The 26,554-nt window shown below is 33.1% G+C and overlaps 2 protein-coding genes across 2 annotated transcripts; both read left to right on the top strand.

Moving 5' to 3' along the window:
* Positions 1–5,727: 5,727 nt before the first annotated feature.
* On the top strand, positions 5,728–6,126 carry LOC128128000 (uncharacterized). The gene is made up of 2 exons (XM_052766756.1): positions 5,728–5,865; positions 5,938–6,126. The coding sequence occupies exons 1-2, from the start codon at positions 5,728–5,730 to the stop codon at positions 6,124–6,126; spliced, it is 327 nt and encodes a 108-aa protein (XP_052622716.1).
* Positions 6,127–11,906: 5,780 nt separating this feature from the next.
* On the top strand, positions 11,907–15,379 carry LOC111916951 (probable protein phosphatase 2C 14). The gene is made up of 5 exons (XM_023912597.3): positions 11,907–12,338; positions 12,507–12,677; positions 13,339–13,509; positions 13,606–13,785; positions 14,878–15,379. Exons 1-5 carry the CDS (start codon positions 12,039–12,041, stop codon positions 15,211–15,213), a joined length of 1,158 nt encoding a protein of 385 aa, XP_023768365.1. The 5' UTR covers positions 11,907–12,038; the 3' UTR covers positions 15,214–15,379.
* Positions 15,380–26,554: the final 11,175 nt, after the last annotated feature.

The following is a 26,554-nucleotide window of genomic DNA, read 5'->3' on the forward strand; positions in this document are numbered from 1 at the left end:
TCACATGACCCTAAAAACAACTTTTTAGAACAACTTTTTATTTTCAAAAATAGATTTGGGCAAAGTCCATAAAACCATTATAGTTTTTTTAACCACCAAAAGTTTTTTCTTTTTGTTTTAACCACTGAAAGTTTGTTGTTTAGAAAAGTTGTTTACGATTTGTAATTTATGTTGATTGTCATGTTTTGAAAAAAGAAAGAAATGATATTAAATGTGTCAAAAAAATATGACATAATAGAATCTGTGAAGCTTGTAGGATTTGGATTACAAATACATCCAAAACGACATTTTTTTGCTCTTGTCATTTTGTTTAGTCAAGTTGATCATTATTCTTTTTTATATCTATTAAAAGCATTGTTTATGTACACATGCAACTTAATGTCATTAAACCTTTATAAGGAACATCATATTAATTGAATGGAAGCAGAGTCTTACATGACAGTTTCTCACATGATGGTTAGGTGGATTTATCAAAAGGATGATGAATGATTTGTAGGAATCTAGGAAATTTTGATTTTCTGAACTATTGGTGTAACTTACTTGCATTGCAACCGTAAGGGGTTTATTTAAGAGCCCGTGCAAGACTCAAATCGGTTAAATTGTAGTTGTTACCATAGGATGAGCTACACTTTGTTAACATAGCATCTAAAAGTGCTGATTTTTTTTTTAGTTTGGATATCAAATTATTTAAAAGATTTGGAAGTTCTTGCACTCACTAACGGAAAGTTTCCTCCTTGGTCATGTTGTTATATGGATATTGCAAAACCATGATTATTTTGTAAACTCATGTTAAAGCTCATTATTATCTTGTATATGCTAACTTTTTCTTTAATTCACTGAAAACAGGACTGATGTTGCGGTTGGAAGAATTGCTCAGGGAACACATGGATATTATTGTCGTATTTCCTTTGCTTAGAATTTGGAACACACCAGGCAAAAATGGTTTTAATTCCTATTTTTGAACCAGACACTTTATACTCATCTCCATTATGATGAATATGTGAATTTAGAGAGGATCCATTATGTGATTTAACTTGTAATTCTGATTTCCCCATATCTTGCACTGTATCTCCTTATATATTGGCCTGACTCCATTGTACCTCTCTTTTATCTCATAAATTTCTTATGTTAACCACATACCCCAAACCACACAGCGGCGCTCCATTAGCCATGTTGATGTCGTCACTCAACTTTGACATTGTCTAATGCTATTATGAATCTATCGAGTACAATTTTTTTTCACATTTTCTATCATCTATTTTTTTCATGGAGGAAATTCAGCGACACAGTGGAACTACATTGCTATTTGTCGTAGTTAACCTTCTAATGTTATTGTACTTGAACTTACTGCAAAAATAACTGCAATGAATGTATGTTGGTATAGTGAACAAAAAATAAGTTTGTATGTTTTTGTATAATTGAAAAAAATGAACAATATAAGTACAAAAAATAATGAAGTTCATAGTACAATGCTATAATTGGAACAAATGAAAGTCGATGTTATACAAGAAAGGAAAATCGATCTATTGTTTTAGATGAAATTTCAAATGCGGACTCAACTTCTGTCGTATTGTATGACTATGCACCTAGCAAGAAATTATTCGTTGAAATGAACTATTCGACGTATGAAGGAAACTAATCATCACATTAAAACTATCTTCCGAAAGAAACTCTTTGTCGTCCGGCGCTTAGTGCGGGTAAACGGCTAGTATATATATATATATATATATATATATATATATATATATATATATTACAATTGTTTCTATATTCGTCTTCATTGCTCATTTGCGATTACTAAATTTTGAAGGGAGGCTTATTTTTTTTTAATTTTGGTGCGGGTCTCAAATCGACTTGGACGCCCTATTAAGGGCACCCAACTAATCATGGCACGAAAAATTATAACAATTTATCAACCCAAAAAAAATGGGAGGAGGGGGAGGGGGCATAGCCCCTCCTAACCCAGCGGTATCAGGTGGTGCTCTTCCTTTTTGAGGTCGAGTGTTCAAGTCCCTTCGTGAATATAGATGGAATTAGATGTTAGTTTAGAAATAGATTAGTACATTTATATTTGACGGTTCAAAAAAAAAAGAATAACCAACTAAACACATCAACTAATCACCAGTTTTCTAGAAATTTTCTAGGAAATTGTCCATGGAAAAGACGTGTTTTTTTAATAGTATACTTTGTTATGTATTGATACTTTTATGTCGCAATTAGTATCCGATGACACGAACATATACATAATGCAGCTAGATTCCAACACGTAAAAGATAATCTCTTCCAATATTTTGCTTGCTTGTGTCCGTTGACCAAAAAAAGGGAAGAGACAATATTACTATATTAGGGTATTAGTTACGACTTACAAATGTCAAGATGCCATTATTTAAAAATTTTATACTTCAAATTATGTATTTTCTAAAACTTTTCCATAGCAAATCTTTTTAATAACAAGATCCATTTAGCTAATTAGTTACAATTAATTAATTGACTGTTAAATAAAATTATTTTATTTCGTTAATAAACAAACTCTTTTTTTATTATTATTAATAAATAATATTTATTTATTTTAGTGTATTATCATATAACTTCATATGGAGTGATGATTTATCACTTACTGACGTGTTTTCGAGCTTTATAAAATTGAATCAAACAAAAATTGCATGGTCTTTGACAAGTTTACTGGAGAGGGAAGGGACTTATTGAAATTGAATATGCCGAAGACAACCTAGAAGAGGCCGTGAAGTTGCTGCTATGGTGAAGATTTCGACAGTTTTGTATGATATGAGCTGGCTACAACTACTCATACACAGAAATGGAAACGGGAGTAGGGAGTAGGGATGTCAACGGGACCAATCAGGAGCGTAAATAGTTGTCCCCGCCCCCGCCCAGGTCCCCTGTTTGCATAGGCCCCAGTCCCGCCCCCGGTTACCTCCATCGTCCCCGGCAGGGACGAAGCTTATGTAGGGCCAGGAGGGGCTATGCCCCCCCCTCCCCATCCTCCCGTTTTTTTTTTCAAAACAAACCCGTAACTATTAGAATTTTTATATATTAAGCCTAAAACTATAAATTTTGACTTTAGCCCCCCCCCCCCCCCCCCCCCCCCTCTCCCAAATCAACACTTCAAGCTCCGTCACTGGCCCCTGACCCCGTTCTCGTTCCCTTGGTTTATAGGCTTAAAATTCAATTTTTTTGCTAAAAAACTGCATTGTTTTAGGTTAAAAAAATACTATTTTAATAACTTCAAAAGCTTAAAATATAATGTTTTAGAAACTAAAAAATTAAAAATCTAACATTACGAATCCAACATTACAAATCGACAATTCCAACAATCTTAAAAATATAAAATACTTACATGTCCAAAAATATATGATCAATTCACTACATCTTCAATATCCATTAATTGGAAACGGGAAAGTAAAACATAACCTAAACCTAAAATTAGAAAATCTATTTTGTATATGTATTTTATATTAAATATATATTTTTTACATAAATGTACAACCGAGGCCCCACAGAAATACGGGACGGAAATACCAACTCCCGACATCGGTCCTGAAAATAAACGGGGTTTAATTCTGCCCACGTTCCCGGTTTTTTAAAAAATTTAGTCTCGTACGGTATTGGGGTCCCACAAGAGTTTTTGACATCCCTAGAGGGGAGGTATCAGTTTATTTTAGGAACAATCTTTCAGTTGTTTTTTGGCTAATAAAGTGCTGAATAATACTAATTTGAAGATCTTCAAATGGATTAATTGGGAGCCCTTGAAAACAAATTGTTTTGTTTGGAGTATCTTTTTAAACCGAGTTCTAATGGCATAAAATCTCTCGGGCATTACTATATCTTCATCTCTATCCCTTTTTATAATTTGGTGGAGGAAGAAGTTGATCACGTTTTTTTTTTCAATTGCCATTTTTCTAGTTGCATTTAAAGATGGTTTGGTTCTTGGACTAGTTTTCTTTTGTTGCATGTGGTCATTAGATATGAGGTCATAAATGCTTTAGGTGATTCGATGCATGGGAAGAAGAGACGTAAACTACGCTTAGGTGTTGTTTGTTTTTCTGAAATCAAAATGTCTGCAGTTTGCGGACCACATCTACAAGTATCTGCGGCAGAAGAGGTTGACCAAATGTTTGTAGTGTGCAATTAGAAGATTGTTTGTCTTTAACGTCTACAGTTGCTGAAATAAAATGATTTTCAAATTTAATTTCATGTCATAAACATTAAAAATGTATTTTTAGCAAATAAATAAACTGCACAATGGCCTATTTTTTTTAGATTAAAATGAGGTGTGAAGACCTTTGAAGACAGTGGCCAATGTCTGCGCCAAAAAGACCTTGTGCAGACGGTATTTGATCTGCGCGCTTCCAAAAAACAAACACTCTGCGATGACATATGTCTGAGCGTTATCTGCGCTGCGCAGATAAAAGTAGTTGCGCATATCTGCACCAAAAAAAAACAGTCCCTTAGGTAGTGTTTGTTTTTTGTCTGCAAATCTGCGCGACCTCTTCTATCTGCGCCACGCAAACCACGCGCAGACATTAGCCTTCGCAGACTGTTTGTTTTTTTAAAGACTGTAGACCTAAAAATGTCTGTGCTCCCTCTTCTTGGCGCAGATGTGGATCAGAGTCTTATAACATCTTTAGACATCTTCTGCCCTAAAAAACATATATATCTTTATTTTTTTCAAGTTTTTTTTTTAATTTATATTTTTTCTAACTTTATTAATGATAAACAATTTGAAAAAAAAAATTAAAAACTTCAAAAAAAAAAAAAAACGTTCGACGATACAAACATGATATTTTTGATAAATTTATAAATAAAGATTTATTACAATAATAGTCGTTGAAGTTGTTTATATAAATATTAAAAAATCATAATATATTCTTATATTTTTTTTGTCAAATTTTGTAAAACATTATTTAATACAGTATCGTCAATTTCTCGAAAAAATATTTATGGTACGTTTTTAATGGATTTAATTGAAAAAGTCGAAGTTTATTTCCATCTATTTATGTATCAAATTCTTTGATCACTAATTATAATGTTTAGTTATAATTTTGCAACCAAAGTTGTTGGTTTTTATCAAATATATACATTAATTCATATCCTTTTTATTTTTATTTTTTATAAAATAATAATAAAAGTTGATCTAGATTTGTTAATTATTTATAACAAAGTCATAAAAATATTAAAAAATCACTTTGCAGTTTAAAAAAATCAGTTCATTTATATTTCAGTTTATTTTACTAGCATGCAGATGTTAAAAAAACAAACAGTCTTTTTTTTTTCAGACTGCAGACGTTTGGTCTACCTCTTCTACTGCAGAGGTGTACAGATGTGGTCCGCAGACTGCAGACATTTTGCCTCAGAAAAAACAGACAACACCTTAGCCTTGGTTTACTCTGTTATTTGGTGTATTTGGAAAAGCTCAAAACTTATTGGTGTTCAATAAAAATAGATGCTCTTCCTTAAAAACGACGGGGTTAATACCTTAAAAACCATTATTTATACATATCCGTTTTGATTTAACCCTAATATTTTTATTTGTTACTTATTTGCCATTAATTGTGTTGACTGGTTATGAAAAGTCAATGGTAGCCGGTGTCGTCGGTTTAACAGGTTACCCTAACCTTTTACATACCCAAAATCCACTTTTTCCCCAAAACCTCTCCTTCACTCTTGCAAAAGGCGTTCTTCCTCACACATCACGTCTTCTTCTTTTCCATGGCTTCGTCTTCAACATCTTCTATCAACAAACCGATTTATCGCACCAAGTGTGATTGTGGTGATCAACTGCAATACTCAGTTTCAAGAACTGATAAAAACCCAGGAAGAAAGTTCAAGGCATGCCCTAACTATAAGGTAAAATTGAGGGATTTTGTTTTCCCATTCTGTTATCTTTCAAAAGTTAGTAAATGAAGCTTTTGTTGGCAGGGTACCAAAAAAGGGTGTAAATATTTCAAGTGGCTTGACACGGAAGAGATGGAGTTTTATGCTAATGAAAGGGAGCCCTATAACGAAATTGTTGCCAGTGGTGTTCTGCAGGTGATCAAGTTGTTGAAGTTTGTGTTGGTGATGTTGGTGGTTATTGGAGTAATTTTGTTAATTGGCATTGTATTTTAAGAACCAGTTGGTTAGGGCAGTTGTAATTTTTTTGTATTTGGTAGGGTTAAGGTTGTTGTAGGTTTGTTATTTTGGTTAGGGCAGGTGATTAATGTAGTTATGGTAATGTTTGATGGAGAAGTGTATTGATAGTAATCCAATCTTATTTATGTCCCTGTGATTTGGTAATTGCATTATAGTGGTTCATTACAATGTAGTTATGGTAATGTACTAAATCTTGTGTAAGCAAGTGAAATGTAGTAGAACTTGGTAAAACTTGGTAATAACTGAATGTACTAAAACTTATGTAAGGAAGTAAAGGACATTAACTGGAATGACAATTAACATGTGATTGTAAGCAAGTGAAATGACAAGCAAAGTGAAATGACATTAACTTCAAATACTTGCATTCATAATAACATAAAAGGGGGTATTACAATCAGAACCAAACAACCAATTGCCCAACAATCTTTTAATGGCCATTAACTACCAATGTTCAAAAAGGCCTAATTAAATACTACTAGATGCTGATATACAAATGGATGGTTGTTACCAAAAGCTAATGAAATGTTAACAAAAAGGGCAAGCAAAATACATAGTGCCCATGATACCCCCTCCTAAATAGTCCTACTCCAAATTAACTGGTTTCTTAATACTAGAACCCCTTCCATCCTTATCATAAACTGCTTTCTTCAGCTTGATCTTCACAATTCTCTCAGAAATCTTCCTTTTCCTAGGCCTCCCAACAACTTGTGTATCTTCAATGAAGTCAATATTCCCATCATCTTCACCAACCCAAGCATTAGCATCTAAACCTTGTATAGCAATTTCTCCTTGCACTGGTGGCACAATCTCATTAGCATCTACACCCTGTAAGACATGATCTAGTTAAATACCCTATGTTAATCACATATTACTTTTAAGAAATTTAAAGTAAAGGTTGGCATATCATTTCCAAGTTTTCTTCAAGCAAGTTATCTTCAATCTCATTAACATCCTCTTCTAAGTCTGCTTCCAAGTGATCTTCAATCTCATTAGCATCTACACCCTGTAAGACATGATCTAGTTAATTACCTTATGTAAATCACATATTAACTATAAGAAATTTAAAGTAAAGGTTGACATACCATTTCCAAGTTATCTTCAAGCCGGTTATCTTCAAGCAAGTGATCTTCAATCTCATTAGCATCTACCCTTTCCATAGCCTGTTCAATCTCATGAGGTTCATAACCACATTTTTGCAACAACAATACATCAATTTCATCAGAAATAGCATCTGCATCATTCATAATTTTAGGTGCAGTTTCCTGTACAGTTCCATTTTCTTCTTGCATAGTTGCATCATTTGCAGTTTCAACCCCTCCTTGGCCTTCCTGGTTTGAGGATCCTTCTCCAGCCTTCTTTGTCTTCTTCTTTCTTTTCACTACAAGCTTAATTGCCTTTTGTTTTGAAGTTCCCTCTCCATCCTTGTTTGTTATACCATTTCCACCCCTCCTTGGCCTTCCTGGTTTTCTCGGTGGCACATACTCCTTCATCACTCGCTCATTCTTACAGGATTTCAAGTTATGTTCGAATTGTAAACATTTGCTACACCTAACAGTCCTACAAACTCTAGCTCTAACAGTTGGGAACTTGGAATCATTGACCTCAGACACATGCCTTCTTCTCTTGGTTTTTGGCCTACCAGGCATTCTCCTTGTCAATGAAGGTAATGGATTTATATAGTCAGTGGGTGCCCACAGGTTGCTTCCATTCACTGGTGATATATTTGTGGTATATGCAGCCACAAATTTCTCTTTTTGGAACCAAATGCTTAGAAAATCAGTTGGATTCATGTGAGTGTAGTTTATTGCTGCTTGACCATGCACACATGGTATTCCAGATATCTCCCATAGTCTACATGTGCAATAGTGTTGTTCCAAATCCACTTTGTAAGCTGTATACCCATACCTTGTCTCAAATACAGACCCCCCAGTTGCTATAACTTTCCAGTTCCTATAAATACAAATTAAAAATAACAATTTCATGTTAACTATACAACACAATTTAATGGTAAGTAGTAACAAGTTTATGTAAGAATTTACCTCATCTCTTTTCCAAACTCCTTCATTTTCTCTATGATAGCTGGACACGATTCAGTTCTCCAAGTAGAAGCTTTATCAGCCAAATAATAAAACCTAGCCATGACATAGATTCTGATTTCCTCTAACATTGTGAGAAGTGGTTTTTTCCTAATATTTATGATCATGGAGTTAAAGGACTCAGAAACGCCATTTTCCACTGCCTCACATGCATACCCTTGTCCAAAAAATGCCCTACACCATGATTGTGGATTGTTAGACATCAACCAATCATATCCATTTGAAGTGATTTTCTTAATTTTTTCCATGTTAGACACAAAATCCCCTTCATGTGAACTAGTTGCAGCAGCCCAGAACAAGTTCTTCAACTCTAAACCTGTATGCCTCTTCCTGAAGTTGGCATAAATGTGTCGTGCACACTGCATGTGTTCAACATGTGGAAGGATAGCTTTCACAGATTCTAGAAGTCCCTGAAATAAGTAAATTCAACATTAATATGGGTTAGACAATATAAATGAATACATAAAAAAATTTGTAGTATTTATGTTTACCTTGTGTTGATCTGAAATAACAACTAGACCCTTTCCATCCGCAACACCCAAGTCATCAACCAACAGCTGTAAAAACCAAGTCCAATTTTCTTTGTTCTCTACATTTACTACAGCCCATGCAATTGGATACACGTGGTTGTTAGCATCTCTTCCAATAGCAGTCAAAATCTCCCCTTTGATTTGTCCCTTTAGGAAACATCCATCTAAGCCAATCACACGTCTGCACCCTGTATTCCATCCATCTTTCAATGCCTTAAAACATACATAAAAACGTTCAAAATAATTCACCCCATCTGGATTTACCGACACTCCTACTTTGCATGTACTTCCAGGGTTAGATCTAAGGATTTCGTTGGCATAATCCCATACCTTAGCATAGTGTTCCTCCAGTTTACCTTCTATCATCTCCCTTGCCCTTACCCTTGCTCTATGACATTGCCCCTTTGACACTTTCACTGAATATTTTGTAAGGACATCCTCCATCATCTCAGGCAGTGTCATTTTGGGCTTCCTAATTATGTCCTTAATGTAGTGTTTTGCTAACCAATTACAACTAACCAAATGTCCAAAATTATAATTCCTTGCACAAAGATGTGTTTCAACCATAGATTTTATCTGAAAAGTACGTTCATTATACTTCCACGAAGCATGGATCCTAAAAGGACATGGTTTTTTTGCATTTTTTTCCCACACCTAACAATTACCCTGCTTTTATCACTTTTCATGAACCAAAGTTGGTATCCATTAGCTACAGCATAGTTAGTGAGTGCAAACCTCAACTGAGTAGGAGACTCATATAACTCACCAACTGTAGGCTTCATTTGGTTCCACTTGACGGTAGGATCGTGCACCCTGAACTCGACACCCACTTCCAAGCCATTTTCATCTTCAAGGTGTTCATGCTCAAGCTCTTCCTGGTGAATGTCTTCAACATCAGCTTCATCGTCTCCTTCAAACTGATTATTCTTTAACATTTTATCATCACATAAAATGTTAAGAAAAGGGTCGTCACACAAGTTAGATGTAGGATTGAAGTTATCTGGTTCAACATCCAACAATCCTAAGTCAAGACGATCATCATCAAACTCTTCTTCATCACGTACGTATCTCAACTTTGTCTTCTTTGTCGCCTTTGATTCTTTACTTTTCATTCTCCGTGATGATTCTGTCATCGAACCCTTGAAAACCTTCAGAAACCCTCTTGCAAAACCCTCTTTTGACGATGATGGTATCTGATAAGGGATACCCCTTTGTTAGTTAAACATGAGGGAAAAGGTGGTGGCTACTATGCACGTTCCCAAGAATTAGTAATCGAGTGAAAAGATGCAACCAGCAAGGATTTGATTACCGGTTGTTAACCGGGTAAGGTGTAATAAATGGAACGTCATCTCATTAACGGTGGCAAATAAGTAACAAATAAAAATATTAGGGTTAAATCAAAACGGATATGTATAAATAATGGTTTTTAAGGTATTAACTCAAAACGACGGATGAAATTCAACTTGTGATGAATTAAGTTTCGTTATAATTATACTTTTTTTATATTGGTTTAAGTTGTATGTTTCTCCTTTAAATGCTTGTAATTTGGAATTTTCACTGGCTTCTTGCTAATTTTTAATGCATTCACCCTTCAAAAAAAAAAAAAACAATACAATAAAATCTGTTTGTATCATACATATTTTTATCCAACAATAAATTACCTATGATTATATTATCACATTTTCTTTTTTCTTTATTATATCCTTAATTCCTTATATGTCCAAATTATTTTTTAACAGCATGATTATGATTAAATTATCAATAACATGATAAATAATTGTTTGCCATGTAACTAAAAATTCATAAACAATAACAACTTTCTATATAATTTGCCTATGCGGTAGATGAGTAGTTCACTCCAAAACAAGCAGCTTTAGACTTTTAAACCTGGTCAATGGTTTAGACTTTCTTTTTTTAAATTCAAACGGCTCGGCCGATCTTTGACCATACTTACACCTCTGACCGGCTCCACTCTTAAATTCCCCTGTACCACAAGGACTTGGTAAATGACAAAATTGTCCTTATTTTATCCTTTATATTGCGCTTTTGACATTTCCCATTCATCAACCAAAGACCCTATTTTCATAATTGAACAATAAACATTACTTTCATTTTCTTGTCATAATTGGCTAGAGTACAAAGTCTTTATCCTACTATTCAAAGCATTGATGCACCTAGGGTAAAAGAGAGGATGGGCACCACCAGCCAATTTTGAAAATTTGAACTAGATTTTATTTTATAAATATATAAGAAACAAATAAAATATTCAAATAATTTTGTCATTATAAAAAATAAGACAATAGTTATTACCCATTTGTTGCACTTAATCTAATAAAAAAAATCATAAATTATGCCATTACAGTTTCACATAGCAAAAAAACAAGATTTTCTATCCGTCCGAAAATTATTATTCACAGACAAAAAAACACATTGATTAAGAAAAACATTAATTATCAGTAACTTTATTAAATAAAATGACAGTCTTATTCTTTTGTTACATTTAATTTCATGATAGGTTAATTAATAATGAATGATATATTAGTAAAATGGATATGTATTTTAAGAAGTAAATTATTATTTTGAGAGAAGCCAAAAAATAAAAAACAGGGACTATTATTATGTGATGAATGAATATCATTTTTAACATTCCACTAAACCATTTAACTTAACAAATATATATATATATATATATATATATATATATATATATATATATATATATATATATATATATATATATATATATATATATATATATATATATATTACTTAAAATTTACATGTATTTGACTATTTTATGGACCTTGATTTAAATGTTTGTCATTTTCACAAGTATTACACGTAAAACGGTGAAATCAAATAAGCAAAAATAATCCTTGAAAGTCATCAAGACAACTACACAAGGTCATTTATGTCCTTTTGTAAACCATATGTTTGGCAAATACCATTTTTTGTCTTATTTTATACTATTTAGAATATAAACTATAAAACAAAAAACAAAGACGATACCAAAATTGTCAAAAATGTAATATTATAAATTAATAAAGTATAAGGGGCCTTATGGTCATTTCATTTTAAATAAAACAACAAAAGCTTAAAGTCGTATTTACGAGGGTAGGTGGTATCCACCTTGAAGTAGCCGTTAGGCCCGTTACAACTCATCCTTCTCTTCTTCTCTGCTTTAACCTCCCACTCCCGCCCTCGGAGTTAACATGTTTATCGTCGGAGATTCTACCTCCGACCACCAGTGAGCAAATCAACGATGCCTCCGAGCATTGTAAGGTTGTGCAATATGAACGACGGACATGTCAACGTCAAGTCGCTGGAGCCTTTTTCCGTCTTGACTTCTCTGAAAAAGCGAAAACGTCCGCCGATGATTGAGATCCCTAATGTACTTCAGGTGATTGAATCCGCTGCTGAAAAATTCAGGCCGAAGAGTTGTGAATCCAGATCTGACGTGTTTTCGTCTAGTGGATTCGGCGTCGGTGTTTGCTCCGTCAAAGGCAGGAAATTATTTATGGAAGATACTCATACGATTGTTTCTTCTTCGAACACTGACAAGGTACATCGAAATTCCTAACGATTTTAGATTTTTGTTGGTGAAAGTATTCATGTAAATTAGTTCGTGTATCGATTTGCTGCTGGGATTTTTATGTACCTAAAAGAGTAGTTAGAGAATCGAGATCGATTTTTGATGTTCGATTAATTGTTTTTGTTGTTGTGAAACTAGGGTTTCTTCGGGGTTTATGATGGACATGGAGGCAGGAAGGCTGCGGATTTTGTAGCGCAGAACCTACACTCCAATATATTCGAGATGTTAGAAAAATCCTCCGGGAATACAACAACAGAAGAAGTTATTAAAGCTGCATTCATGAAAACAGATGATGAATTCCTGAAACAGGTTCGTGTTTTCATTTTATATTGGTGAACCTTGGATTAATCGTGTTTTGAGTTATGAACAGTAGTACCCTAATTTGTTGCGAACAAACCATAGATATTTCAAAATGCCTGAAAAACACTGCTCTCGTAGGATGATTACTTGTTCTCAAATCAAACATCCTCGTTTCAAAAGTTAACAAGTCTCCATTTTCCGAGGTGGAATGGTGAATTCTATTCCAGTTCACATTACATCAATGGTGTTCTTCAACCATCGAACTTATCTTTCTTCACAAACTAACCATTTTAGTGAAAATTCCAAAAGATCACTCTAGTCCATGACTTTCGATAGCTTTCTTGCCCACGTGTCACAAGAATTCTACTACAAAGTGGCGTGCACAAACATGGCATTGTTTATCGTGACAAGAATGTCAAACATTTGCTTAACAACAATTTGACTAATTCTTACATATTCTACTATTCAACAAGTTTCTTAAGAGTTGCTTACATACATGTTTACTCATTCAACTATTCAAGATCTAGACTTAGTCATATCATGCTAATGACATAGTCCCATTCCCGCTATAATTGACCTTCTCTTTAAAAGAATAACATTCCTAACAAAAATATCAATACTAAACTGTATTTTAAAACTATAAACATTTTTTTTCCCATTTTTTATGTAGGGATTAGAGAGTGGTTCTTGCTGTGTAACAGCCTTTATTGAAGGAAAAGAGCTTGTGGTTTCAAACTTAGGTGATTGTCGTGCTGTTCTTTCAAGAAAAGGAAAGGCTGAGGCTTTAACTAAAGATCATAGAGCATCACATGAGGATGAACGAAAAAGAATACAAGATAAGGTACACAATTGAATTAATTAGTATTTTTATTAAATAAAAAAGATAATGTAATTGAGAGTTAAATTAAAATTGAAAGTATGTTGCTATTTGATTCAGGGTGGATATGTGGAGCTTCATCGTGGGACTTGGAGGGTTCATGGTGTACTTGCAGTTTCAAGGAGCATAGGTGATGCTCATTTGAAAGATTGGGTATTGGGTGAACCTGAAACGACGATTTTACCCCTGACAGATGATTTGGAGTATCTAATCTTGGCTTCAGATGGACTGTGGGATGAGGTATACAACACATTTTACTTATATTATTTTATACATTTTAGACAAAATTACGCAAATGGTTATTGTGGTTGGCAAAAAATTACCACTACAAAGCCCTTATAAAGAAAAATAAGGGCATAATTGGTCATTTTATCAACACTTAACGCCTCTTTGGTAACGGAGTTAGTCATGAGGACCTCCAGTGCAAGATTTCAAAACCTCAGGGATTATTCATGTTCAAAATTCTTCATAAGGACTTGTTGTGTTATTCTTTGCCAACCACAAGGACCATTTATGTAATTTTGTATCTAGATACTTATTATGTATTTATTTAAAGGAAAAATGTTAGAATAATTGACTGCAATATTAGTAAAAGCCACCATTAATCAAAGATTTTTTTTTCTTTTGTGAAAAGCCTTTTGAGATTTTCAGAAAAGCTGAATTAGAATCTTTTACTTTCAAATGCAAAACATGAAATCAATCTTGTATTTGTTAACTTTCTATAAAAAGTTATCAAAGATATGTTAACTTTCCATAAGAATTTACATTAAAGTTGTTTAAGATTTGTTATCTTTTCGAGTAAAAGGAGTTTTTGCAGCTTTTACCATTTATTTAATTTATATTTTTAATATTAAATCATTAGAATCACACTATTAAAAATTAAGTTACAGGATTTAAATTAAATAAAAACTATAGTAACTAAAAAATAAAACAAGTTTCTTTATAAAGGAACACATTTGTGTTCATTATTTTATATAAAATCACAAAACAATATACTTTTGTTTATAAAAGATATACTTAATATCTATGAATGAAAATCTATGGTGGCGTATTTTACTAAAAATAATACATAATATTATTTTATATATTGATAAATATAAGTAACTGTCATAAATGAATAATAAGTTATTATTTTTGTCTCCACAAATAACTTATATCACCTTAAAAAAAAGTTACAGTATCTCAAATAAAGACAAAAATTACAAGAGAGTTTGCAAGAACCAAAATTGAAAACCAAAAATGTAAATTATATAAAAGAAGGGGTGTAAATTGTAATTATTAGGTAATTTAAAGTGCTTGAGTGAACCTTTTGAAAATAAATTGGGTTTTCAGGTCGGAAACCAAGAAGCTGTTGATATGGTGACACGTTGCATGAGGAATATTTCATCCAAACCCAAGAAAGTTTATCGAGTGAAGCAAATAAAACAGAGAATTAATAATAATATTATTAATAATAAATGGAAAGAAACTGAAAATGAAAACGAAAACGAAAATGAGGAACCCAGTTTGAAGGTTAGACGTATATCACATGTTGACCAAGTCAACGGCATGATGCCATTGCCATGTGGCCTTGTAGATTCCTGCAAGGAGCTTTTGAACCTTGCTGTAAGTAGAGGTAGTTTAGATGATATAACAGTTATGATACTTGACCTCAAAGCTTTCAACTAACTATGTAGTTATAGTATGTACATTGTGCATTAAGAGATGTACTTTGCGTTAGTTAGATTTGGTATTTTTTTTTCCTCTCTATTCGTTACCCGTATAATTATAAATTGTATTAGGATTTCAATATTTTGCTCTTCGGTGCTCAAGATTATAGCATTTTCTTGTTGCATATGTTTGTCAAATGTATCAAAAACAACCATTTATTGTGAATCTCAATGTTATTTACAAAATAGAAAGTGATCATCAAATCTCAATGTTAAAGAAAAAGGTGTTATTGTTGCCTAATAATTCCAATGTAAAACGACTTTGGAGCCATTGGGCTAAAATCTAGAACAATTTGATGATATGTTTGATGATCTATAATTATATGATGCTCTTCGTAAACAAAGAAGAGTTGAAGATACAGTTGGGATTGAAATGTATTTAAGAGGGTTTTGACATTAAAGTCGTGAAAACTACAAAACATATACAGTTTTGAGGCTAACTGTCGTGAAAAGAGTGTTATTGGAGAATTAGGGATATATGACCTAAAGATGTTAATTTATTCCATAGTTCAAATATTAGAGTATAAATGCACATGTATGTATACAAACCTAAACACATTCCAACCATCGCCAAGCAAGAAAAAAAATGTTGGCACATTTTTTAAAGGAGGTAATGGTTGGTAATGATAAGAGGGTGTATTGTAGGAAACATATATTAGCGATTGGTGTACAAGCATACACAGTATTGTATAATCATCATAAGCATTAAGAGATTAGAATGCTATGATCGAACTAAAAACCATGGATCTATTTATCACCAACATAAACCAATAATAATTCAACAAAGAAAGTAGAATTGTACATAGCCTTGACAACAAATTATCAGGGCAAATAACTATAAATGGTTGCTCCATACTTGTTATCAAGCATTAACAAAATGTCGCCTTAAATCATATATGTAAATAAAAATAAATAACAGTAGAAAATACATATAAAATATTAGTTATATACAAAATTGCAGCCTTAAATCATGTCTTACAAACGACGTGATTCACCAAAGCTCGTAAAAGCGTAAAGTTTAACATTGCCGACAAAGTCATGCCTTGTGTTATTTAGAAATTTGATTTATGCATAAAAAAATAACAATCGATAAACAACGAGCTAAATTCAACCTTTCTTCCTCCTAACTTTTTTGAAGTCGACACCTATATATATATATATATATATATATATATATATATATATATATATATATATATATATATATATATATATATATATATATATATATATATATATATATATATATGATGCCCGCGCGTTGCGCTGGGGATAATTATGTAGTTTAATATGGTTATATATGGTTTAATGTATTGTGAATAAGCCATACATAAAACTTGTATGCGATTAAATAGCATGTATATTTTTTGATTTATAGATTTTTTATCATAATAAATAATGAAAATTTTGTACTACTAGTTTAAAATTTTAAATGTAATTTTTATGTACACATTAATATCTAATGTAATTAGTTGATGATTGATTAGATATAGATTCTCATTTGTGATCGTCTATGTATGTTGAACCTCATAAAAATACATATTTAGCGACTTTTGTTAGTTTTACTATTGAATAGAAAATGGTGTCTTATTTTAAGTAAATATAAAAAATCTCGATCTCAATCTATTTTAAAATAGTGACATATTTTAAGTTAATATAAAAAATCATATTCTAGAACTAATGAAAAGAAAAAACGGAGCCAAAATTTTTAGCTATAATAAAGTTGATTTCAATTAAAAAGTGCTCAATCGAAGATAATATCATTCAATAAACATCATAAGATATTACATTATATTCAAATTACAGACATTATTTTTGTAAGAGTCATTCAAAATATATGAGATTATAGTGCCTAATACAACAATGTAATAATCAAATGACCCTAACATATTTTAAATGAAATATAATTCTAATATATTATCTATGCAACTAAATTTCTGCACAACATGTGAGATTCGTCTATTATATGGTATTCTTCTAAGTATTATATTATAGTATAAACATTATACTTGGAAAACCACTTTGAGTTATATTGTAGTGTATAACATTAAATTTGTGATGAGCTGTATTTGACACACATTTGTGTATTTATATCTATATTATATATTTAAAACAAATCTTAACATCCAACCTAAATATTCATCTTCAAGTTTTCTTTCTTCGCCACGTAAACAAACATTTGTTATAAAGCCAAAAATGGAATAAAAGACACACATAATTGTATGATCATGATATATTGTATTTTGATTGGGGTTTGTATAGAACATGCATGAGCATATATTATTAAGTTATCTCTTGTTTTTGGGTAATTCGAATAAGATAACTTCAAATCCAACGTATCAAACGGATTACCCATTTACTAAAGTCTAAAACCCAAAAACTCAAACATGTTCTAATACCATACATATGCATGAGGTTTTAGCAAATTATTGTGGGGGGTTTTAAATGCATGACAATCAAGGGAAAATGCAACTTTTATAAGTATGTAAGATATATATATATATATATATATATATATATATATATATATATATATATATATATATATATATGTATGTATGTATGTATATAAAGTCAAAAGAAAGATCAGATATCTCAGAGTACTTTGATGTCTTTTTATTAGTTTTTTTGGTAACTATGGTTTTTTTAGGTTTATGCATTTTCTATATAAGTCACAGGTGTGAATAATTGTTTTGAATTAATTTCTAAAGACGATTAATTATTTGGGTAAATAATTTACTACAGCAAATAAATAGTGTGTTTGTTGAAAACTCGATTCAATGTAGTCTTAAAGACTCTTGTACTCAACCCACATGGATACATACATACATATATATATATATATATATATATATATATATATATATATATATATATATATATATGGTTTAACAATAATTAAATATATGACTCAATTCATTTAATTCAGATTCATCCACAATAGTACAATGATATATAATACTTTAAATAGCAACCAAATTATAAGCCAACGAATAGTTTGTTTCAACAATTAGCTTTTTTTCCGGCGGACAATGATTAGTTTCAATTCAACAATTAGTTTGGTTTAGAAAACATATCATATTATAAATACAACACAATTTATCAGAAATTAGAGTTTAGAGATTAATGTTTAGTGTCGAAGGGGAGGGGGTTGCACAATAAATAAAAGTATGATATAGTTTTATTTTTAAAATATAATATGTTGTTTTTGGTTAAAACTAAAAATATGTGTTACTTCTGTTAACATAAATAATTACATTGGTGTTATCGGTTACAAATAAACATATGTTACTATTTGTTAAATGACGCAAAAATATGATTATGTTTTAGGTTAAATGTGACATTTTTTTTTTGAGTTAAAAAAAGTACCTTATATATATTTTTTGTATAAAAACAACCTTTATTGAAGGAAAGGAGCATAGGTGATGCTCATTTGAAAGAACGGGTATTGGGTGAACCTAAAACGATGAACCTGAAACGACAATTTTACCCTTGACGAATGAGTTGAGTATCTAATCTTGGCTTATGATGAACTCTGAGATGAGGTATTACTTATATTTTATAGACAAAGTTACACAAATACTTATTGTGGTTGGTAAAAAAAATAACACTACAATGTCCTTACTAAGAAAAATAAGGGCAAAACTATAACATCTTGATTTCTAGGTATTTTCAAATTTGACCCGTGATTTGAGTTTAGTTAGCAAATTTAGACACAAATGGCATTTTTGTAATTTTTGGGCAAGGCTCACATACATTGATCATACGTTTCGTATATTGGGCATATGTTTCATACGCTGGGCGTGCGTGGCCAGGGTGCAAACCCTAAATTTTAGGGTTTGGACCATATTTAAGCATTATTATAGCCATATACCCTTCCTTATCTTCAGCCTCCATCCCTCTCTCGAAACCCTAAAGTGTGTGAGTGTGTTTTGAAGCTTGGAGATCCATTTTAGTGCTCTTGGTGGTGAAGGAGGAACCTAGAATTTGTTGTGTTTCACTCAAGGCTTTGGATCTAGCAACTACTCTCTCTTGTGTATCTTCTGGAGGTATAAACCTCCAAACTTGATGAATATTTCATTAAGATGTAGTTTAGCTTAAAGTTGGCACCTTTTTGTCCTAATTCTTGATCATCATGAGCATGTCATACTCCATGATCTTTGATTTGTCGTTTCAGATGTTTTAGGGTGTGTTAAGTCATTAAAATGTGATCTTGGACATTAGCTTCTTTCCATGCATGATCTAGGTTGTCTTAATGGGTCAAGAAGCTAGGATTTTTGATGTTAAGGTCTTAATGGCCATGCAAAACCATAAACTTGTCAACTTCGTGGTTAAGAACACCTTTTAGGTATAGATCTAGATTTTGGATGTAAGTGCTTAAGTATTAAGCACTTAATGGGTTGAGTGGGTGGCAGACGCATATGCTGCACTACGTGGTCAACCCTTCGTCGTTTGGTCAAGCATGCAGTATGCCCTGCGTACGTGTTAAGTACACCTAGCATACTCACCCAGTTAACCCTGTTGACTCGGATGACTTTGACTTAGATTTTGACCAAAGTTGACCTAACGGTATTTTAGGTATTTTGATTTGTATTTTGAGTTTACTGATAGGGTTGATTTCGAAGCAGCGTATTGTTTTAGTTTCTCATCTGGCTGTAAGGTGAGTTTTCTCACTATATCTACATGTCAAAAGCACCAATTCCCACCCATTATAATGTTATGTAGAATGATAGTTGTTTTGTGACTTATATGTGTTTGCATGTTTGGGTTGAATTACACCTTGGGGTGGGGCCCACTATGACATGTTTGGGTTGAAATACACCCCAAGGCAGGGCCCGCTATGGCATGTCGAGTTGAAATATACCCTAGGGCAGGACCCACTATGGCATGTTCAAGTTGAAATATACCCTAGGGTAGGGCCCACTATGGTATGTTCGGGTTGAAATACACCCCATGGTGGGCCCCATATTTGTTTATTAGGTTGATATATACCCCATGGTGGGGCCCATATTTGTATGTTTGGTATGTGGTACTTTGGGAAACTCACTAAGCTCTGTGCTTACAGTTTATGTTTATGGTTCTAGTTACTTCCGATTCGAAAGGGAATGAACCAACATGATGGCACAACATCCTCCCTATATAATTTCCTCAATTTGAATAATCGTACTCTGATGTTTTGAATATTATGATTTGGTGTTGGATGTGAAACAATTGATGAATGATTTGACGGGCCTTAAAATAAAAAAATTTATTATTGTTTTTGGGCTATTACAAGTTGGTATCAGAGCCTTGGTTTGAGGGATTCGGGCATACTTTCGGGTGTATCAGAACTCAAACTGAGGAAATAATATTCTTTTTTAAAGAAAAATGAAATTGAACTTCTAAAAATATCTTTTACTAAGAAAAGGGGTAGGATGCTTGCAATCAGCCAAGCTCAAGTGGTTCCCAAGATTACCCATACCTATGTATTATAGAATATTACACAGATGGTCCCTGTGGTTTGGGGGTACTTTCACGCTTGGTCCCTCACTTAATTTTTTAACTCGGACCATCTAAACGTTTGACATTTGTTACCCGCCTGGTCCCTAACTTAACATTTTTTCCATTTCTTAGTTTGAATGCTCCATGTGCCTTGTACGTTGGGGGTATTTTTTTCCATTCATTAAGACACTTCTTAGCACCATTTAGAATGCAAAATTTCTACATGATCACAAGCTATTCGCATAGATAAGAAAACCCAAAATCAAGCATCCCAACAACCAGGGGAAGTTGGAGGATACGTGCAAACATGGAGGAAATTGATGTTCATTCCAGATACAATATGTTTTAAAACCAAGATTTTTGAATTTGTAATCTTTCCATTCTTTTCACATAAAAGGTTAATGTCAATCTTCTCATTTCAAAACAGATGGGCATCCGACTGTATTTTCCATAAGGTTAAACCATGATAGAAAATTTATTGATTTTACAGGAAGAAAGTATATCAGGGGAAAATTACATTATGTTGACTTACTTGATATTGACGCATTTTCGGTGCTTGGCATCGACGATATAATGGAAAAACTAGGGTATGTTGAACCTCACCTTGTATCGGAGAAGATGTACTATCATTTTCAAAGACCTTTATGTGATTTGGATTTTGGTCTTTTTGATTTGGGTTCTAATGATGATGTTCTCCATTTGGCTCGATATGTTGGTCAACATAAGCAGATAGATGTGTACAGGAAGCATGTAGAAACCAAATTGCATACATACTCAGTGTCCCCCAATCCATGTAAGGTGTGTATAATTGAAATTGATCAACATCCTAATTGATCTAAACGATTGTTTTTGAATTGGCATGATACTACTGAACCTTAAATTGAAACCCAAGTTGAACCTCAAATTGAACCCCAAGTTGTACTTGGGCAAGACAGTGTCACAAACCAAACCAATGCATTTGATCAAGACAGTTTTACAGCTAATGTGGACATGAAAAGTGAACATGACCGTTTTGGAGCCAATACGGACATGGAAAGTGAACATGATATCAGCAGTGATGATGTGGATTATTTTGTGGACAAAGATAATATGATACATGATGTAGATGTTGATATACATGATTTCCACATGAACATTGACCACGATGTTGAATGGGCTGGAGGTGCAGCTACAACAACCCCGCCGGAAGCCATACAAGAAGATGAAGAACTTTAAGTGCTTGATAATGATGTATACTTGACTTATTGTTCATCAGATGAAGGAAATAAGGGTCAACATAGGAAAACTATCAAAGTTGTACGAATGGCACATGCTAATGAGAATGCCTATGTTAGTGACCCATTATATATATATATATATATATATATATATATATATATATATATATATATATATATATATATATATAAGACTTTCAATACTTCAAAAGATTTCAAGGACTTGGTGAAACTACATGTAATAGAGATGAGAAGGGAATTGGAGTTGGATAAAAATAACAAAACTAGGTTGAGGATTATGTGCAGGGGAACCATATCAACTCTAAGTGGTATGGGAGTTAGTAGGGCCAGTTAAGAAATAGTCAATGAAGAGAATAAATGCCCATGGATTGTTTATATTAACAAATAGAAACGTGACATTAAGTGGAGTGTTCAAAAATACATAAAGGAACAATGGTGTCTTTAAACAAGGGCAGTCAAACAATGTGAATACAAGTTTCTAGCAATGGATATTCTACAATACGTCGAAACAAACCCCTATGTTCATGTTAGGGCTTTAAGGGAACAACTCCAACGTAAGTATAGGGTTGAAATTTCTAAGATGAAAGCATTTAGGGAGCAAGAAGAAACTTTAAAAATTGTAAGGGGCGATTATGCTACTCAATACACCTTATTACGCGATTACTTGTTGGAGGTACAAAATCGTAACCCAGATACCACTATCATCGTTGATGTCGAGACTGAACCCAATCCAGACGTTGAGACAATAATCTTCAGGCGTGTGTATGTCTGTCTTGGTGCTTTGAAGAAGAGATTTGTATCAAGAAACGAGACTTTCTAGGTCTTGATGGTGCCTTCATGAAAGGACCATATGCGGGTTAATTATTATCTGTTGTGGTAAATTATATATTCCTTATGTTTTGGTGCTTCCTATTTTTATATGTTGTGTAAATTTCTCTCACAGGCATTTGATGATAATAATGGTGTATATCCTTTGGCATATGTTGTGGTAGAAACAGAGACCTTAGATTCATGGACATGGTTTTTAAGTCATTTAGGGGATGATTTAGGTTTAACAACCATCTCAAATTTCACGTTTATGACTGATAGACAAAGGTACTTTCAATTTCACTTGATGAAAGGAAATAAAGTCTCAAGAGCCTATAAAACAGTTACATCTACCAAGTGTAACAATACAAGTCATAATGCAAGGACCTGCAAAGGGAAAAGACCAAATGATGGTAATGATGGTGGAAAGGCTAAAGGGAAAGAGAGGGACAAAACAAAAGGGAAGGACAAAGGCAAAACAAAGAGGCAATGGAAGGGAACAATCTGAATTGAAAGTTGGTTATCTTTTGGATTTCTTTTCATGTAATGTTAAGTACTTTTGATGTTTAGGTAATTTTTATGGTTATAGTGTGGTTGTAGTACACTGAACTTTTGGTAATTGTTATGGTTGTAGTACATTGATCTTTTGGTAATTGTTTTGGTACTTAAAATGGTTATGTAATTGATGATTAGGTACTTATCATGGTTGTAGGATGGATTTTAATGGTCATGTTATGTTATGTTATGTTACTTTTCACAGTTTTGTTTTAGTCATTTTGATGCTTCTGTTATGGTTGTGTTATGGGATGATAATAGCAACTTAGTATTAAATATGTATTACCCAAAACAATTATGCATCACAACAGAAAGTACACACCATAACACCATTTTAATTGATCCAAAACAGTTTCATTACAAAAAAAAGCATAGGTAGCGACGTACTCTACAACTTTCGTTTAGACTCTGTCGGCTAATTTTGAATTTATTTTTAAAGTTATATTTTAACAGACTTAGACAGTTAAAATCCATTAAAAGTTCATACATTTGTCATCCGACACCTGTTTTCGTTTGTCTTTATATCATTGAGCTCCTATTAACGAGATCTTTGATTCTCGTTTAGGTTGTTTGTAACACTCCAAACCAGGTATTACCATGGAAGCCCTTGAAATTTTAATTATTGCATAGCAAGTCCCTTAAGTTTGTTGGGCGTACCTCATGATTACGCTCAGCGTACCATGCATGGATGATCGTGAAGAGCCAGCACGTACGCGGGGCGTACGTGACGGATGCTAAAACCCTAATTTCCGGACTTGATACTTATTTAAACATTCTTAAGCCTCTTGAACCTAACCCTAGATAGCCTCCATAGCCTTAATTCGTCCTTCTACACCAGAGATAGCTTGTGAGATCAGTTTTGAGCTTAAAGAGGGTATTTGTGGCCATTTTAGTGCCCATTCAAGAAGAAGGAGTTGCTAAGAAAGCTTGGAGTGGCCTTGGACTTTAAGGATTTGCATCTAGTTCACCTTGAAGAGCTTATGGAGGTATAAAGCTTTGATCTTGCCATCTTATTCATTAGATCTAGTTAGGGTTGTGTTTGGTCCCTTTTTGTGTTCTCGAACCACCTCTTGAGAGTTTGAGCAACTCCAGCGCTTAGGGAGGATAGATCTGAAGTCCTCTAATTCATTCATAGCATAAAAATGAAGTCTTGATGGGTGTTTTGACCTCATGCATGGATTAAGACCCTTGGAAAGGTCTTAATGGGTTGTTGGGAGTATAGGGGACATGCAAAGGCATAAACTTGCAAACTTTATACCTTAAGACGTCTTAATGAGGTCAGATCTAAGGTAGGGACGTTAAAACATAGAGTATTAAGCACTTAATGGAAAAGGTGCTTAATCTGTTTGTACGCTGGGCGTAACCTAGAGTACGCAGCGTGTATAACTCAGGGACTAAGTACGCTGCGCGTACTAGTGTGGTACGCAAGGCGTACGCACAACAGATGGACTTATACTTGTTTTGGACTTGTAAGCTTTTGGGCCTTAATTAGTCATTGGGCCTGATCATGTTTTTGTTGGATTAGTGTCTAAGGCTGTAACTATATTTGGTAAGTAGTTGACCCGGTTGTGCATGGTCCTTTTGGGTTGCCTTCACCATAGCAACTTGACAGGATGATTTGTAAAGAAAGAAGTGATATTATTGTTAATATATTATGAGAATAATATATTAAAGGAATAATAATACTATTTAATTGATATAAGTCATATATTAATTAAGAATTAATTTGGTGACTTAAAGAGATTAATCGAATAGAGGGGCATAAACTGTCAAGTGTGTGATAGTTGTGTTTTGGGCTATGAATCCTTATGGATATAAGGTTGGACGATTTTTAGGGCTTGGATATATTAAAATTGTCCAAGCCTAATATCTAGGACGATCTTTGGATTGCTTAGGGCCTAAGTTATTCAATTAGGGTTAAGGGTGAAACCCTAATAGCTCATAGTATAAATAGATCCCTTGGGTGAGGGAAATCGGCATTCATGCAAGGCAAGAAACCCTAGGGCCGATTTCTTACCCTCCCTTCTCTCTCAAGATCATCCTCTTGCTAGTTGGTGTTTGTAAGCTATTAGAGGAGTGACAATTGTGACTCTAAGCTCCAAGAATAAGAAGTTTCAAGCAAGCAACTTAAGGTATTCTTCTAGATCTGTTTTATATGATATGATTCAATTGTTTACACTAGATATAGAATTGTAAGCCTTGGATACATTCCATGTTCAATTAGAGAAACCTAGATCCAAGCATTAGGGTTTGCATGTGCACATAGGAAAGTTCTTATGGCTCAAACCCATCAGTGGTATCAGAGCTTTGATTGATTTCTATTGAATTGATGCATTGGTTGATTGCTTGTTGCTTAAAAAAATTCGATTTTTGTGATTTTGTTCAATGAACTCGGTGAGTTCCATTGTGGACTCGGCGAGTAGCTCCAACTCGGCGAGTCTATAGTGGAACTCGGCGAGTTCAAGCGTCAGTTGGAGGTAGTTTCGGGATTTCTTGCTGTTTTACTTGAGGATACTTGCCTTAACTATTTTGGGTCATTAAAATCCGATTTTAATCATATATATGAGTATATTCTTGACCAAACAAAAGATAATTACCAATTAGTTGAATAATAATTTCCTTATATTATAATAATTGATTATTTAAATTGAATTGGTGAATTGTCTTGCAAGTAATATTGAATAAAATCAAATTGAGATAATCTAATTAGTTGACTTGTATTATTTGCTATTTGATCCTTATGTTTTGAAAAGTTTAAAACCTGTCCTCAAGTTTTTGAAATTTAAGTTTTGTGATTAAAAGTTTAATTTGAATAATTTAAATTTCAAACCCTAGAATTTTACAAGTTTAAAATTCAACCCTATACTATTATATTATTACAAGCTTAATATATATATATATATATATATATATATATATATATATATATATGTATGTATGTATGTATAATTTAAAATGCTAGTCTTACCGTTAGTAGGCCTCATTCACGAAGCCGGTCTATAAGGTGGGTATAAGGTTGCTGCCTATAAAATGACGCTTAATGGGTGTACACTCACACCCACCGCTTGCTTGACTGGTGGAGGGTCGTTAGCCGAACGGGTAGGATAGGGAAATCCTCTCCTCATTAATAAGTACAATGAATCTTTATAAAGTAACTAAACGTGTTTCACAAAATTCCCAATCTTAGTTACTTTAGGAAAGTGAATTAATGCAATCCCA

The sequence above is a fragment of the Lactuca sativa genome, chromosome 8, assembly GCF_002870075.4.
Source record: "Lactuca sativa cultivar Salinas chromosome 8, Lsat_Salinas_v11, whole genome shotgun sequence".
Classification (NCBI taxonomy): Eukaryota; Viridiplantae; Streptophyta; class Magnoliopsida; order Asterales; family Asteraceae; genus Lactuca; species Lactuca sativa.